This window comes from Danio rerio, chromosome 21, assembly GCF_049306965.1.
Source record: "Danio rerio strain Tuebingen ecotype United States chromosome 21, GRCz12tu, whole genome shotgun sequence".
Lineage (NCBI taxonomy): Eukaryota > Metazoa > Chordata > Actinopteri > Cypriniformes > Danionidae > Danio > Danio rerio.
In genome coordinates, this window is record NC_133196.1 from 25,221,106 (window position 1) to 25,234,929 (window position 13,824).

General features: G+C 38.6%; 1 protein-coding gene across 1 annotated transcript in view; it reads left to right on the forward strand.

Moving 5' to 3' along the window:
- Nucleotides 1–5,106: 5,106 nt before the first annotated feature.
- Nucleotides 5,107–13,824, forward strand: part of LOC141379869 (uncharacterized) — a 70,021-nt gene continuing 61,303 nt past the window's right edge. Inside the window, exon 1 of the mRNA XM_073935349.1 lies at nucleotides 5,107–11,411. Within this exon, the coding sequence (XP_073791450.1) occupies nucleotides 9,201–10,499 (1,299 nt within the window). The 5' untranslated portion in view covers nucleotides 5,107–9,200 and the 3' untranslated portion in view covers nucleotides 10,500–11,411. The remainder of the gene's footprint in view (nucleotides 11,412–13,824) is intronic.

Here is a 13,824-nt window from a genome sequence, read left to right on the forward strand (position 1 = left end):
ACATTTTATTGAATAGTATTTATGTAAAACATGTTGAGGTTTAAGTTATATGGAATGTTCCAAATCTTAAATGAAACTGTAACATGAAGGGAATGCTGACAAATGAATGCAGATCCAAAGGCAAGCAACATTCAACACAGGGGCAAACAGATATAACATTTTGCAGGGAATCCAGAGTCATGGTCAAATAACAGGCAAATGGTCAGTCCCGGCAGCAAACCATGAACAATTAACAAAGCTAGGCAAGAGAAGAAAAAGCGACATAATGTTCTCAGTAACAGTATAACAAAACTAAGTAATTGGTCAGTGCTGCTTTTAACGTGCATGTGCATCAGTTCATAACGATCCTCCGACTGTGTTTGTGCAATCAGCTGAATCCGGAACAGGTGCATGTGAGTGCTCTTTAGTGTGTAACTTTATCGAACAGATTTGATCGTAATAATCTAGGAAAAGTCTGTAAAATAACTGTGTTTTTCTGTAAACATTTTAATGAAAATATCTGTAGATTTAATATTTTTTGCACTTTATTTCAACAAAATTTTTTTACCGTAATTTCATGGTTTTTGTTTGGCAGCCGTAGCTGCCAGTAATTTGACCTGTTTTTTTACGATTTTTTATTTATTTATTTTTTCAGAGCAAGTAATTACAATTCATTACTTTAATTTTATGTAATTTTAAATGTACTTAAAAAAAAGGAAAAAAACACTCTGTAAATAAAAAGGCAATTTTATTGTATAAAGCAGACAAATTGCTGTAATTTGTCATTACCTATATAGTACATAAAATAACAGTCAATCTGTTAATTTACAGATATTGTTTGTAATTTTTACGAACTTTTGAATATAATTTAAAATAACAGAAAAAATACTGTATGAATAATACTGGAAATTTCCTGTATAAAAAATAAAAATGTCAGTAATTTGTCTTTAATGATAAAGTACCTAAAGTGAAAGTCAAACTGTTAATTTAGAGCAGGGGTCACCAATCCTGGTCCTGGAGGGCCGGTGTCCCTGCAGGGTTTAGTTCCAACTTGCCTCAACACACCTGCCTGGATGTTTTAAGTATGTCAAGTAAGAGCTTGATTAGCTTGTTCAGGTGTGTTTGATTAGGGTGGGAGGTAAAATCTGCAGGGCACCGGCCCTCCAGGATCAAGTTTGGTGACCCCTGATTTAGAGAGATTGTTTGTCATTTTACTAAGTTTTGAATATAATTTGAAATGACAAAAAATTACTGTAAAAATTTGTAGAGATATTTTCTTTAAAATTAGTTTTTTTTTTTTTTACAGTGTGAACAATTGACTGGGCGGCCGGCCAGCCAATCAGCCGACCCAGCCACCCTCCTCCTTCTTCCCTAAACCCAAGAGACAATTTACAAAAGCCGTCCAGAAAAAGAAAAGCCATCGTCCGTTTTCGAAACTCATACACTTTATTTTTTGGATTCTGTTTTTTGTCTTACCTGATTTCTGGAACCGCTCTTCCCCGACTCGAACCCGGTCATCGCCGCGGCCAGCTCCTTAGCCGACGTAACATGATGAGCTAACCAGACCAACTGGTTGCGGCAGGAAAGCCTTTCACATGGTGGTCAGCCGTCAGCCGGCAAGCACAAAGAGGAGCGATGTCACACCGCCCTGTAGTGTTCACTTGAAAAACTGAAACGCAGCCATACGTATCTCCGGCCACGTAAATCGTGGTCTCCAGAAACGCCTCCGGGGCTACGTTTTCAGAATGAGCTTGGGCTGAAAAAATCTATATAATTGTCATTTTGGAAATGTATTCTTTGCTACTATTTAAAGATCACTAGGTTTTAGCCAGTGTTTATTCATTTAAAATATATATATAACCAAATTTATTAAGATAGCTTTTTAGCTTATGTTTAATACAATACAGAAATAAATTGTATATTACATAATATGTATTAAATGTATTATTGTATTATTGGTGTGTATTATTATTGTGTATTAATGTGTATTATTATATGTATATTATTATATGTACAGTCAGAATAATATTGTTGTTTAATTTAACATGAATATATCTGTTATGTTCAATATTTTGCCAATATATTGGATGAAATAATTAATAAATTTTTACGTTTATGTAATAATCAATATTTCTTTATTGTACACCTTACATTAAACAGCTTTAGTGAACATACATCCATATGAGTATACAAATTATCTTCCAGGAAAGAAGGGGAAAAATCCAGCTATAAATCCAAGTCTTACCCCCTGCCCAGTGAGGTGTTTGTCTTTCTCCATTTCCTATATAGTTCATTCCCTATTGAAAATTCCATTAACACTTCTTGCTGTCTCATCCACTGTCAGTGAAATATTGCCAATGGAAGACTGCATATTTCACAAAAATAGTCTAGATTTTTTTTTTCCTAAAACCATGTCTGCCAACCAGACCTGCTGTGATTTGTTTTCAGTGCTCAGTAAAACTGATTCAGCGCAGATTGAAAGAGTCACTGTCTTCCATCATTAGACACGCACTGCCATTTGGTACCCCATGCTACAGCCATGAGAGATGAACAGCTACGCATTTAATTTGATATGCATAAAGCAATAATAAACTGTGAAAGAATGTGAGTGTTGCTTGTCCATGCAATATGACAATACTAGGTTTTTGAAGAGGGCTACTGGGCATTTCAATAAAGTAGTGAAGTATTAGCATTACTGCCTTAGCTGTATAGGTCGACACGAATCCCATACAGGGGTGTCCAATATTGGAAAAAAAAAATTTTTTTTTTAATTGAATTCATTTTTGCAATTGTTTATTGATTAAATGATTGATTGGTTAATTGATTGATTGAAATTATATATATATATATATATATATATATATATATATATATATATATATATATATATATATATATATATATATACACACACACACACACACACACATATATATACAAACACACACACATATATATATATACACACACACACACACATATATATATATATATATATATATATATATATATATATATATATATATATATATATATATATATATATATATATATATATATATATATATATATATCATGTTTTTGGATGGTTTAGGCCTGTAATGGATAAAACATTGTGACATTAAAACCACCAATAGATGTTGGCAAATCTCTGTAATTTTGAGTGATTAATTGAAGCATTCATTCAAATTATTCATTCGAAACTTGTGATTCATTTACAAAAGGGAAAGTAATGTATTCAAAACAGCTTCAAGTTTCTTTGGAAATTATTTTTAACAATGATTAATTACAGACAATATTGTCTCTATTATATGACAAAATATTAAATTATTTAAAAAAATCATAAAGATACACTAAACATTAAAGTGGGTAATAAAATGTACATAGACTCTATTGACAAATTAGAATTTGTTAATAAAGGCTTACTTTTCACCTACTTTTAGTACCTTGGACTTGATGTTTTTGTGTATCTTTATAAATCCTTTATCCAAAGAGCACCAGCACATCAATTACCCCTCAAGAACTTTTTGTTTGATTCTGGAAATATTAATGTTTGCCAAATTGTTGTTTGAAATTAATTTCACACACATGACACTCATGTGCTACTAGCTGGGAAAACGACATTTAACCATTTAATGTTTCATAAATATATAACAAATAAATAGATATGGGCCAGTAAGGTCCTTTTGCACCTACTGGTAGGCTAAGAGGGCTGCTATCATCCATCCACATAGCTAATCAGCTATGGATCACATTATTATATATAAATGTTATATAATACATTTATATTTATATATTTGTATATATATTAAATTTTATTTTTGAAGGGGAGCTGTGCCTACTTTCTATTTATGTCTAGAAACGCTCCTGCACAACAGTAATGTAAAAACAGATCTAGATCTGGAGTTTTCTCTATTACTCGTTTTACTCTATTATTTATGTTATTTGTTAAATTTCCCATTAATTGTATTTTATTAATGTCTATCCCTACCCCAACCCTAAACTTAGTTGTCACAGTAATGTAAAAACAGATCTGGATTTGGAGTCTTCTCTGTTAGTATAGCTGATTAACCATGTGGATGGATGATAACAGCCTTCTAAGCCTACCATTAGGTGCAAAAGGCCCCTACTGGCCCGTGTCTATCTGCTGATAACCATTGATAACAGCCATTCAATCAAGTGATAACATTCGAAGCAGGTGGCTATGTGTAAGGGATGGACAACAGTGTAATTAAATAAGTAATTAAAGAAATTAATCACAGATGTAATTACATGCAAGTATTTAATCAATCATAAGTACAATGAAAAAACATGTATTTACACAATAAGTACATTGTAAAAAAAGATTTATTCGAGTGTTGTGGGGAGTCAACGGATCGTTCCAGAACCGAACAAGCCACAGACCATGTTATCCTTAAAAGATTGGTTGGTGCCTAAATGTCTGAGCTTTGATTTCATTTTCAAAGCAATCCACAGGCACCCAGCAAAAGGCAATCCACAGGACGACTATCCAGTCAACATCACAGTTGCGTGTTAATTAACTTTACACCTTAAAACAATAAGAGGCTCTACAATCAAAAACCCACCAAACCGGTTTTTGAGAAGTACCTTTTGGTTTGCGTGTCCTTTGGCGTCTGCAAGGAATACACATTCTCAGGCAGACACAGAAGCTATCAGAAACGCTTGCAAAGTTTAATGGACATACAGTAAAACTGTGTTTATTTGAGTAATGTATGTTTGCTTTATGTTTCTGTAGATTTTTGTGTGTACATGTTCCATGTGTTTAACAAAACTGTTATGGATAGTTAATGAGTAATAGCCCTTAGTGATAAATGAAATCTACAGAATGTTTGTGAAATACTTCATGTTTGGTATCGATTGAAAGCTAGGAACATTTCATATGCATTGGTTTATATGAAGAAACTATACTATGAAAAGTGTCGACGTTATAAGACTTTATTTTAACCACTATGCTATCAAAGCAGCACCCACACCAGGTGTCAACCCGGCCTCCTAGAGGGCAGAATTGGGGTGTGACTCCACCCCGCACCTTATCTGATTGGACAAGCATTGTGTAGACCCAGCCTCTACCAAAGCCTATAAAACTTTGAACAAAGGAATTTCATCGTCGTCTTTTGCCGGTCATCTTTGCCAGTCGTCACCGCCGTCGCTGCCCGGACGTCGCTCTTCTCGTGCTGTGGCCGTTACATCGCCTCGCCGGAAGCCTCGTTACATCACGGAGCAGACCGCGACCTTCACTTGCTGCCGGCTCGACCCCCGATCTGCTTGTGCAACCGCTTCAACAACAAGTCATCGGGTCAACACATCCAAACTCTGAAACTCATCCTAACTACAGGAACCCAGGAAGGACTTCGAACGCCGCCTTGTCCAACATCCGTATCTCTAGCAATCGACTAAGGAAACCCCTCTTCACCGACAAGGGAATTCCATCACGTCACTGAAGTTGCTACGCTGACCAATCAGCTTCGCCGGGATTTCCCTTTGGACCAGTCGAGGAAACCAAATTACATCAGAACGCAAGTAGCACAAACAAGGTTTCTATCCATTGCTGACTCTGGTGTGAATTATGTTTAAGTAGTAAAGAATAGCGAAATTCTCTGCTTTTATGGTTTCTCTCAGGTTGCAATGCTAAGAACTTAGCAAAGGCTAGAAGTTAAATCCACTCAGTCAAAACTCTCCTCAAACTGCTTGTGCGTGTGTGTATGTATGTGCGTTTGTTTGTTTTACGTAGATTAGTACTTTGTGTTGTAGAGTAGCAATAAACTTTTGTTTCGTTTTAAGATCCGTGTTGGTGTGTTGTGTGCTTTATAAGTTAATGCCTCAGCTTCAGATACTGCTACCTTGCTCATTAAATAATTAGATACTGTTTTTATATTGTTATTGTTGGCCACGTAATAGTATAATACAGGATTGCTTTACACTAAACGTTCTATTTGCTGGACAAATACTTAAGTTAAGTGTAAGCTTTAAATAATTCTATGTGAATCATGTTCGAATCTTTGATTCGAATCCCCAAAGTTTAAACATGATTTAAACCAAAGAGCTGATTCTTACATAGTGGTGGAGAATGCGGGCAAGCAGATCTAACTTTTAAAGCACAAAACCCAGAAATCACGTTGTTAATCTTTTCTATTTTTGCCTGGAAAGAATAGATTAGAGGGAACAAAAGTTTTGTTACTGCACAATTTCATTGTGGTACCATTTGTTTTATTGCTTGACTACATTTAGTGTTGTTAAGAAAGTAAAACTTCATTTAAGTTGTCCGCCGAGACAAACTGTAAGCCGCTCTAAAGCGCATGTAGAGAAAGACAAAGCGTATTCCTTTGTGCTTATCTCATAACGTTATATAAGGCCTTCACAGTATGATTTCGTACGCCGCGATTCCCGGATGGAAACTCAACTGTGTTTTCTCCTGGTAACTGATTTAGCATAGCTAACTAAATTCTTGTTGCCCTGTAATTTGCTAAGACTTAGTGAATTATTTAAAACGCGGAGCTCAGAGAAAGCTGCCTAGCGTAGTTTATAGGAGAAGTTTTGAAATTGATCAATTGAAATTGTGGTTTGATTCCACGGATGTGTTTGCAGTCTACACAGACTTAACACAGAGTGCTGAGATCCCCCATATCTCTGTCCCGATTTGTATTAATCTCAGAAATCCTGTTGATTAATTTATCTCACTTTCATGAGTTGAGATGGTTCAGTACTGTTAAGATATAAAATCTAACTAGTGCTTTCTGCTTGAACAGTGTGAGATGCGCCGTCATCTCAAGTGATACTGTGAAATTTGCTAAAATTCCACTTTGTGGTCGTTGCCATAGCAGCAACCTTGGTCCGGAAGTACAGAGAGACTTGCCGGAATTACATTCAAGCGCGCATGTGCAGTCCGCCAGTGCCAGCTTGAATTGTAAACAAAGAGCATAGCGTGAAGCTAAGCTAAACTAACGCTAACGCGTTTGCATTAAAGTTTATGCATTTCCAGTAGCAGCGAAGGCTAATAGATAGCACGTAGCATTTAGTGGTCTTAAATGCATTGCATGGCTGATGCTTGAAATAACTCTTGCATCTCAGTTGTTTCTCTTTACTCACCTTGGAAAAGTTGACGAATGCAAAGTTAATAAAAGTGTGCACGATCTAACTGCTGAGTTTAATCACCATCATTTTATTTTATTTTTGTTTTTCCTGCTGTACTTGGCCTGTTGAATTTGATCAGTTTGAACTCACATAAGCTGTTGGTTTTATTAGTGATGAATTATAGTTTTGTTTTCATGACAATAAATTAATGCTCTCTGACCTGTACAAGTATAAATACTTTTTCCATTCATCAACATCTAGGAACACCCATTTCCTATAATTGTTGATTTATACGGATAAGACTCACTGATTAAATTAATTATGATTGTTTAATTTAATGATAAACTGCATTAAATGTTACTCTAACCAACTTCATTGTTTTGAAATTTTAATTTCATTAATGGTTCATTTATGCATGGCTTTATCATTTTAGCAATAATTAATAATTTAATTTAGTCATTAGTGTTCTTATCAATCTTAATGATAACTTATAAAAGTTATTACCACGTTAAAGATTTAAAGTTAAGTTCAATTCAAAATTAAATTTAGTCTATTAAATTTAGTTTATTTTAAGCCTGCTTACAGACAGTGCTCCCCCTGCTGCTTCATTGATGCAATTGGACAGTGCAGCCCAGTGAGCTGTAATGGTACCAACCTAAGCCATCATTGAGCCTAGTCTTAGAGCAGTAGCCCTCCAATTAGCCAAACTACAAAAGGAAAATTCAGATTTTTCTACTACGTAGGCTAAGCATTTACTATATAACACAATAAAACCAACACTTCTTGTAGTGTCAACTCGACAGCGCCACCGCTTTGACATCCTTAAAGACACCTAATGCTAAGAGAAAACTAACTCCTTTGTTATCTCTTTCAACTAACTATCTTCTTTTTACTGGACTATTGATGCTGGTTTAAGGATTGTGCTTGTGAGAGTCAAAAAGCAGAGAATTTTAGAAACATTTAATAGATGTTTGGGACACTTGAACACTTTTAATTGTTGAAATTGTCTGATCTCACCCCTCCTTTCTCACTCATCAGGTCAACAAGAGGATAGGCGTCGTTAGATCCAATTCTAAACACGCATCCAGAAACAATTTATTTGGTGTACGGAGTCAATCCTATTCAGAAGCCAATACTGTTATTGTTTTCCTACTTTCTGTCACTTCAGAGGAAAGTTAATAGCAACTTCAGTCCTGGTATTTAGAAATCTTATTTTTATATTTAACAAAAGCTAAAGGAACCCTCTCTCTAGGAAAGTGGAAACTACAGATTTTCACCCTACTCCTTAGTCTCCTTATCACTTTTGTTTTCTTTGTTCTCTCACTGTGTCTGTGCTACTGACTCTTTCCACAGAGACTACCAGTTAGACACGCGTACCCACCAGAGGGCCACAGTTCCAGAGAACCACACTTAACTCAACATTAGTACACACTTAACATTGCACATTAACATTTCTCCTTTTCTGTTTGCATTGTTCTACCTTGTTTTTTTTCTTTCTCCTCTCTATCTCTCTTCAAGGTCTGTGTCAGTTAAAATCCTAAGTCCTCCCCCCGCCGCAAAACATGGCTCACTCCAAAGATCCTGTTGGCCACTGGAAGGACCTGGAAACATGGCTAAGCATTGTAACAGGCAGTCTCCTCCCTAAAGCTGCCGAAACACTGCAGCCCCTGACGCAAAAACAATTGGATGAGAACATAGACAGCATCATGAAGCAAGACCCAAGTCAAAGCTTCAACCACAAGGAGCTGGCCAAAATCACTGGTACTTTGAGTCACACACTCATAGCCACCCTCAAATTGAGTGACAGACACGCCTCCCAACTCCAACACAAGCTGACACGCCTGCAAGCCCGCATCAAGCAGCTAGAGCTAGAGGCTCAGGAACGTCTGGAACAACCAAATGAGGTGGATGAAGGTACCACAGAGGAGATCGAATAATTACAAGAAGCTTTAACAGCAATCACAGAAGAAAGAGAACAAGCCAGAGCAGACCACGCTGACGTCGCTAACAAGCTAGATTATGCTGAACAGCTACTGAAGGAAGCGAAGGTGGACTTAAGAGACAAGAAGGCCAGAATCAAAGCCCTTGAAACTCACCTGAGCGAAGCAAGACATGAGATCGACAGACTAATGCAGGAAGTGGATGACATCAAAGAGGAGTCCGCCAGTGAACTCAGGCATGCCTATGCACTGCGCTATGAACCTCCAAAGACAAGATGTGCACCAGCCTCGCCCCTGCCAAGCAGGACAGGATCCCCTGTCCCTGAGCTCTCACCTATTGAAAGAGGTGAGAAACCATGCCAAAGATCTTCGCCAACACCTTCTGAAGAGCCTTACCTTACCCCACAGCGACGAGAGCCTGTGATAGCCAGTCACAGATCGTCATACAGTCTGGACCTTAAAGACCTTGACAAGCTGGCCAGAAACATTGGGAAGTTTACTCCAAGTGTGTCAGGTGGTTTGGAGGTCCACGCTTATTTGCAAGACATTGATTTCCACCTGGAAATGAGACCCAATGTCTCTAATAAAGAAAGACTGTATTTGCTTCGAGCCACATCCAGCACTGAGGTGCGCAGCTTCCTGGACCGACAACCGGCTCGGGTAAAGAATGATTATCGCTTGCTCCAAGAAGCCCTCATCAGAGAGTTTGCAAACCCTGAATCAGATCAAGGACTTTTAGGTGCTCTGGAGACAAAACAAGCTCGCAATGAGTCCCCACATGCTTACTACAACCGACTCAGGCAAGCCTTTTTCGGAACTCGCAACGAACCGAATATGGAAGAAGACCTGAACTTTAAGATTCTCTTCCTGAGAAACCTCCATCCTGCAGTAAGCCAACATCTCGGAGTACTCGCATGCCCACGAACAATGAGCATCCAACAATTGCGAGATTTGACACAGAAAGCCCACGACAAACAAAAGATGGTGTTAGAGAAGAACACTAAAACTGCAAAAGTTCTTGACTTTAACACCCAGAATCCAGAACTGGCACTAGAGGGTGCCCAACGCCCAAACAGCGTGAGACCACTATCCCCAGCGTGGAATGCGTCTCCGTCCAATAGACAACAGAACTCCTACGCTGACACGAGATTCAAACAGAGTAACAGTCACTGGGATGGACTGCATGGACAACGACGCTCACCTGAACACCACCAGGAAAGAAACCAATGGGGGTCAAACAAAAGCTGGTCACCATCCAGTAGTCCCTCCAAGGGAAGACATCAAAACCCTGTAACATCAAGTCCAAGGAGTCAACGAAGGTACTCCAGACACTTCCACCCTGACAACGCTCAGACTCAATCCCAGCAAGAGGAAAATGCCCCACCGGGATTTAACCCTCAAGAACTGGTGAAATTGATGATGAAAGAGTTTCTCAAATGCATAGAGGAGGACAGGAAACGGGAAAAGGAAAAAGCAGATTCAGCCTGACTAGTCGCCGAGCGGAGAAGCAGCAACCCCCTGAACCAACAAACACTTGCAGGTGAAAGCCCTCAGGCTCCCAAAAGTGCCGTTCGGGTCGTCTGCCACTCCTCCGACAAACCTCAGTTCAGTCCTGAAACCCTTCCTGACCCATGCCAAACTCCGCTACCTCCGTTACTGGATGAACATTTGACTGCTCCATCATCATTGAACAACAAATGGGGGAGGACCACAACTTGACACAGATCAACTGTTCTACCCTCTTCACACTAACATAACCTTTGACATTCTAGGGAAACACCTAGTTAAACACAACACTAATACTTTCTCCTCTACAGCACTGCTAGAACAACTTCTAGTAGCGAGGATCCACTCCACGTATGCAACACTGTTATTGCTGGTTTTTAACCTATCTTGTTTTTTTGCATCCCTGTGCCTCTTGATTTCCTTCTTTCTCTCTCTCTCCCTAACTGATTTGCAGTTCCAGTCCCCTCTACAGGGAACTCCTGCAAATTCATGCATAGGGCCTAAAAGTAGGATTGACTCCTTCTCCCAAATTAGTGTCAATTGCTGCAGAATTATTGCTTATTTAAGTTGAAGCTAGCGCCACTCCATACTTGCAATGAAGTAAACTAGCTAAATAACTAAATTTGAATTATTTCAGGCAATGTTACACTACACCTTGTGTTCTTGACCCGAACAATTTAAGCTAAAACCTGCACCAGAACTCAGTCTATGGAATGGAAATGTGGTTTGTGTCTTGTGTGTCTGTTCTCTCTCTACCTATGCCTCTTGTTCCAGTGTCTGCCGATGTTCATGCCAGGAACATCACCATCCAAATGGGGGATGTGGGGAGTCAACGGATCGTTCCAGAACCGAACAAGCCACAGACCATGTTATCCTTAAAAGATTGGTTGGTGCCTAAATGTCTGAGCTTTGATTTCATTTTCAAAGCAATCCACAGGCACCCAGCAAAAGGCAATCCACAGGACGACTATCCAGTCAACATCACAGTTGCGTGTTAATTAACTTTACACCTTAAAACAATAAGAGGCTCTACAATCAAAAACCCACCAAACCGGTTTTTGAGAAGTACCTTTTGGTTTGCGTGTCCTTTGGCGTCTGCAAGGAATACACATTCTCAGGCAGACACAGAAGCGATCAGAAACGCTTGCAAAGTTTAATGGACATACAGTAAAACTGTGTTTATTTGAGTAATGTATGTTTGCTTTATGTTTCTGTAGATTTTTGTGTGTACATGTTCCATGTGTTTAACAAAACTGTTATGGATAGTTAATGAGTAATAGCCCTTAGTGATAAATGAAATCTACAGAATGTTTGTGAAATACTTCATGTTTGGTATCGATTGAAAGCTAGGAACATTTCATATGCATTGGTTTATATGAAGAAACTATACTATGAAAAGTGTCGACGTTATAAGACTTTATTTTAACCACTATGCTATCAAAGCAGCACCCACACCAGGTGTCAACCCGGCCTCCTAGAGGGCAGAATTGGGGTGTGACTCCACCCCGCACCTTATCTGATTGGACAAGCATTGTGTAGACCCAGCCTCTACCAAAGCCTATAAAACTTTGAACAAAGGAATTTCATCGTCGTCTTTTGCCGGTCATCTTTGCCAGTCGTCACCGCCGTCGCTGCCCGGACGTCGCTCTTCTCGTGCTGTGGCCGTTACATCGCCTCGCCGGAAGCCTCGTTACATCACGGAGCAGACCGCGACCTTCACTTGCTGCCGGCTCGACCCCCGATCTGCTTGTGCAACCGCTTCAACAACAAGTCATCGGGTCAACACATCCAAACTCTGAAACTCATCCTAACTACAGGAACCCAGGAAGGACTTCGAACGCCGCCTTGTCCAACATCCGTATCCCTAGCAATCGACTAAGGAAACCCCTCTTCACCGACAAGGGAATTCCATCACGTCACTGAAGTTGCTACGCTGACCAATCAGCTTCGCCGGGATTTCCCTTTGGACCAGTCGAGGAAACCAAATTACATCAGAACGCAAGTAGCACAAACAAGGTTTCTATCCATTGCTGACTCTGGTGTGAATTATGTTTAAGTAGTAAAGAATAGCGAAATTCTCTGCTTTTATGGTTTCTCTCAGGTTGCAATGCTAAGAACTTAGCAAAGGCTAGAAGTTAAATCCACTCAGTCAAAACTCTCCTCAAACTGCTTGTGCGTGTGTGTATGTATGTGCGTTTGTTTGTTTTACGTAGATTAGTACTTTGTGTTGTAGAGTAGCAATAAACTTTTGTTTCGTTTTAAGATCCGTGTTGGTGTGTTGTGTGCTTTATAAGTTAATGCCTCAGCTTCAGATACTGCTACCTTGCTCATTAAATAATTAGATACTGTTTTTATATTGTTATTGTTGGCCACGTAATAGTATAATACAGGATTGCTTTACACTAAACGTTCTATTTGCTGGACAAATACTTAAGTTAAGTGTAAGCTTTAAATAATTCTATGTGAATCATGTTCGAATCTTTGATTCGAATCCCCAAAGTTTAAACATGATTTAAACCAAAGAGCTGATTCTTACAGTGTTTAAAATTAAAGATTTATTACAGTGCACTGTAACATGCATCCAGTGACAGACTCTATAAATGTTCTAAAATAGAAACACATCGAGGGTTCAATTTGTTTTCTGCCCACACCCACCCATGTCAACCTCTAACCCTCTTTTCAGAGCAGTTCTTGGGGAAGTGTTTCCTGCCTGTCACCATATTTACAGCAAACTCCCAACAGAGTCTTTCACGGACAAGTTGGCAACTTGCAGTAAACAAGTGCATCTTTCTGAGAGCGGAGGAGGGTGAAGACTCAGGTTGCATGTGTGCGTGTGTGTTTGTGTGTGTGTGTGTGTGTGTGTGTGTGACAGCAGACTATGAGACTGTTACAGAGGAAAAGAGCTGATATCTTCTTTACCTAGGGGCACAGACATAGTTTAGGGGTTGGCAAGGACAGCGTGGCATTGAGATATGGTAAAAAGCTATGAATTATAAAGCTAGAGCAGCGGTTTGTTTGATTACTGCTCATGCACTCGCTGACAGCTACTCTGTCAATCCAAGGATGTGTAGAAACCTTGACATGTTTAGGGCCTGTTTCACAACACACACAGTCCCTAGTGAAAAAAAAACACCCAAAACATATATATATATATATATATATATATATATATATATATATATATATTACATTACTGGTCACCACTTTACATTTTAGGGAAATCTGAATATTAATAAAAAAATTTAAAAAATAAACAGTCACATATTTCTATTAGAAGTTATCAACTTAAATACTACTAATTGTATTA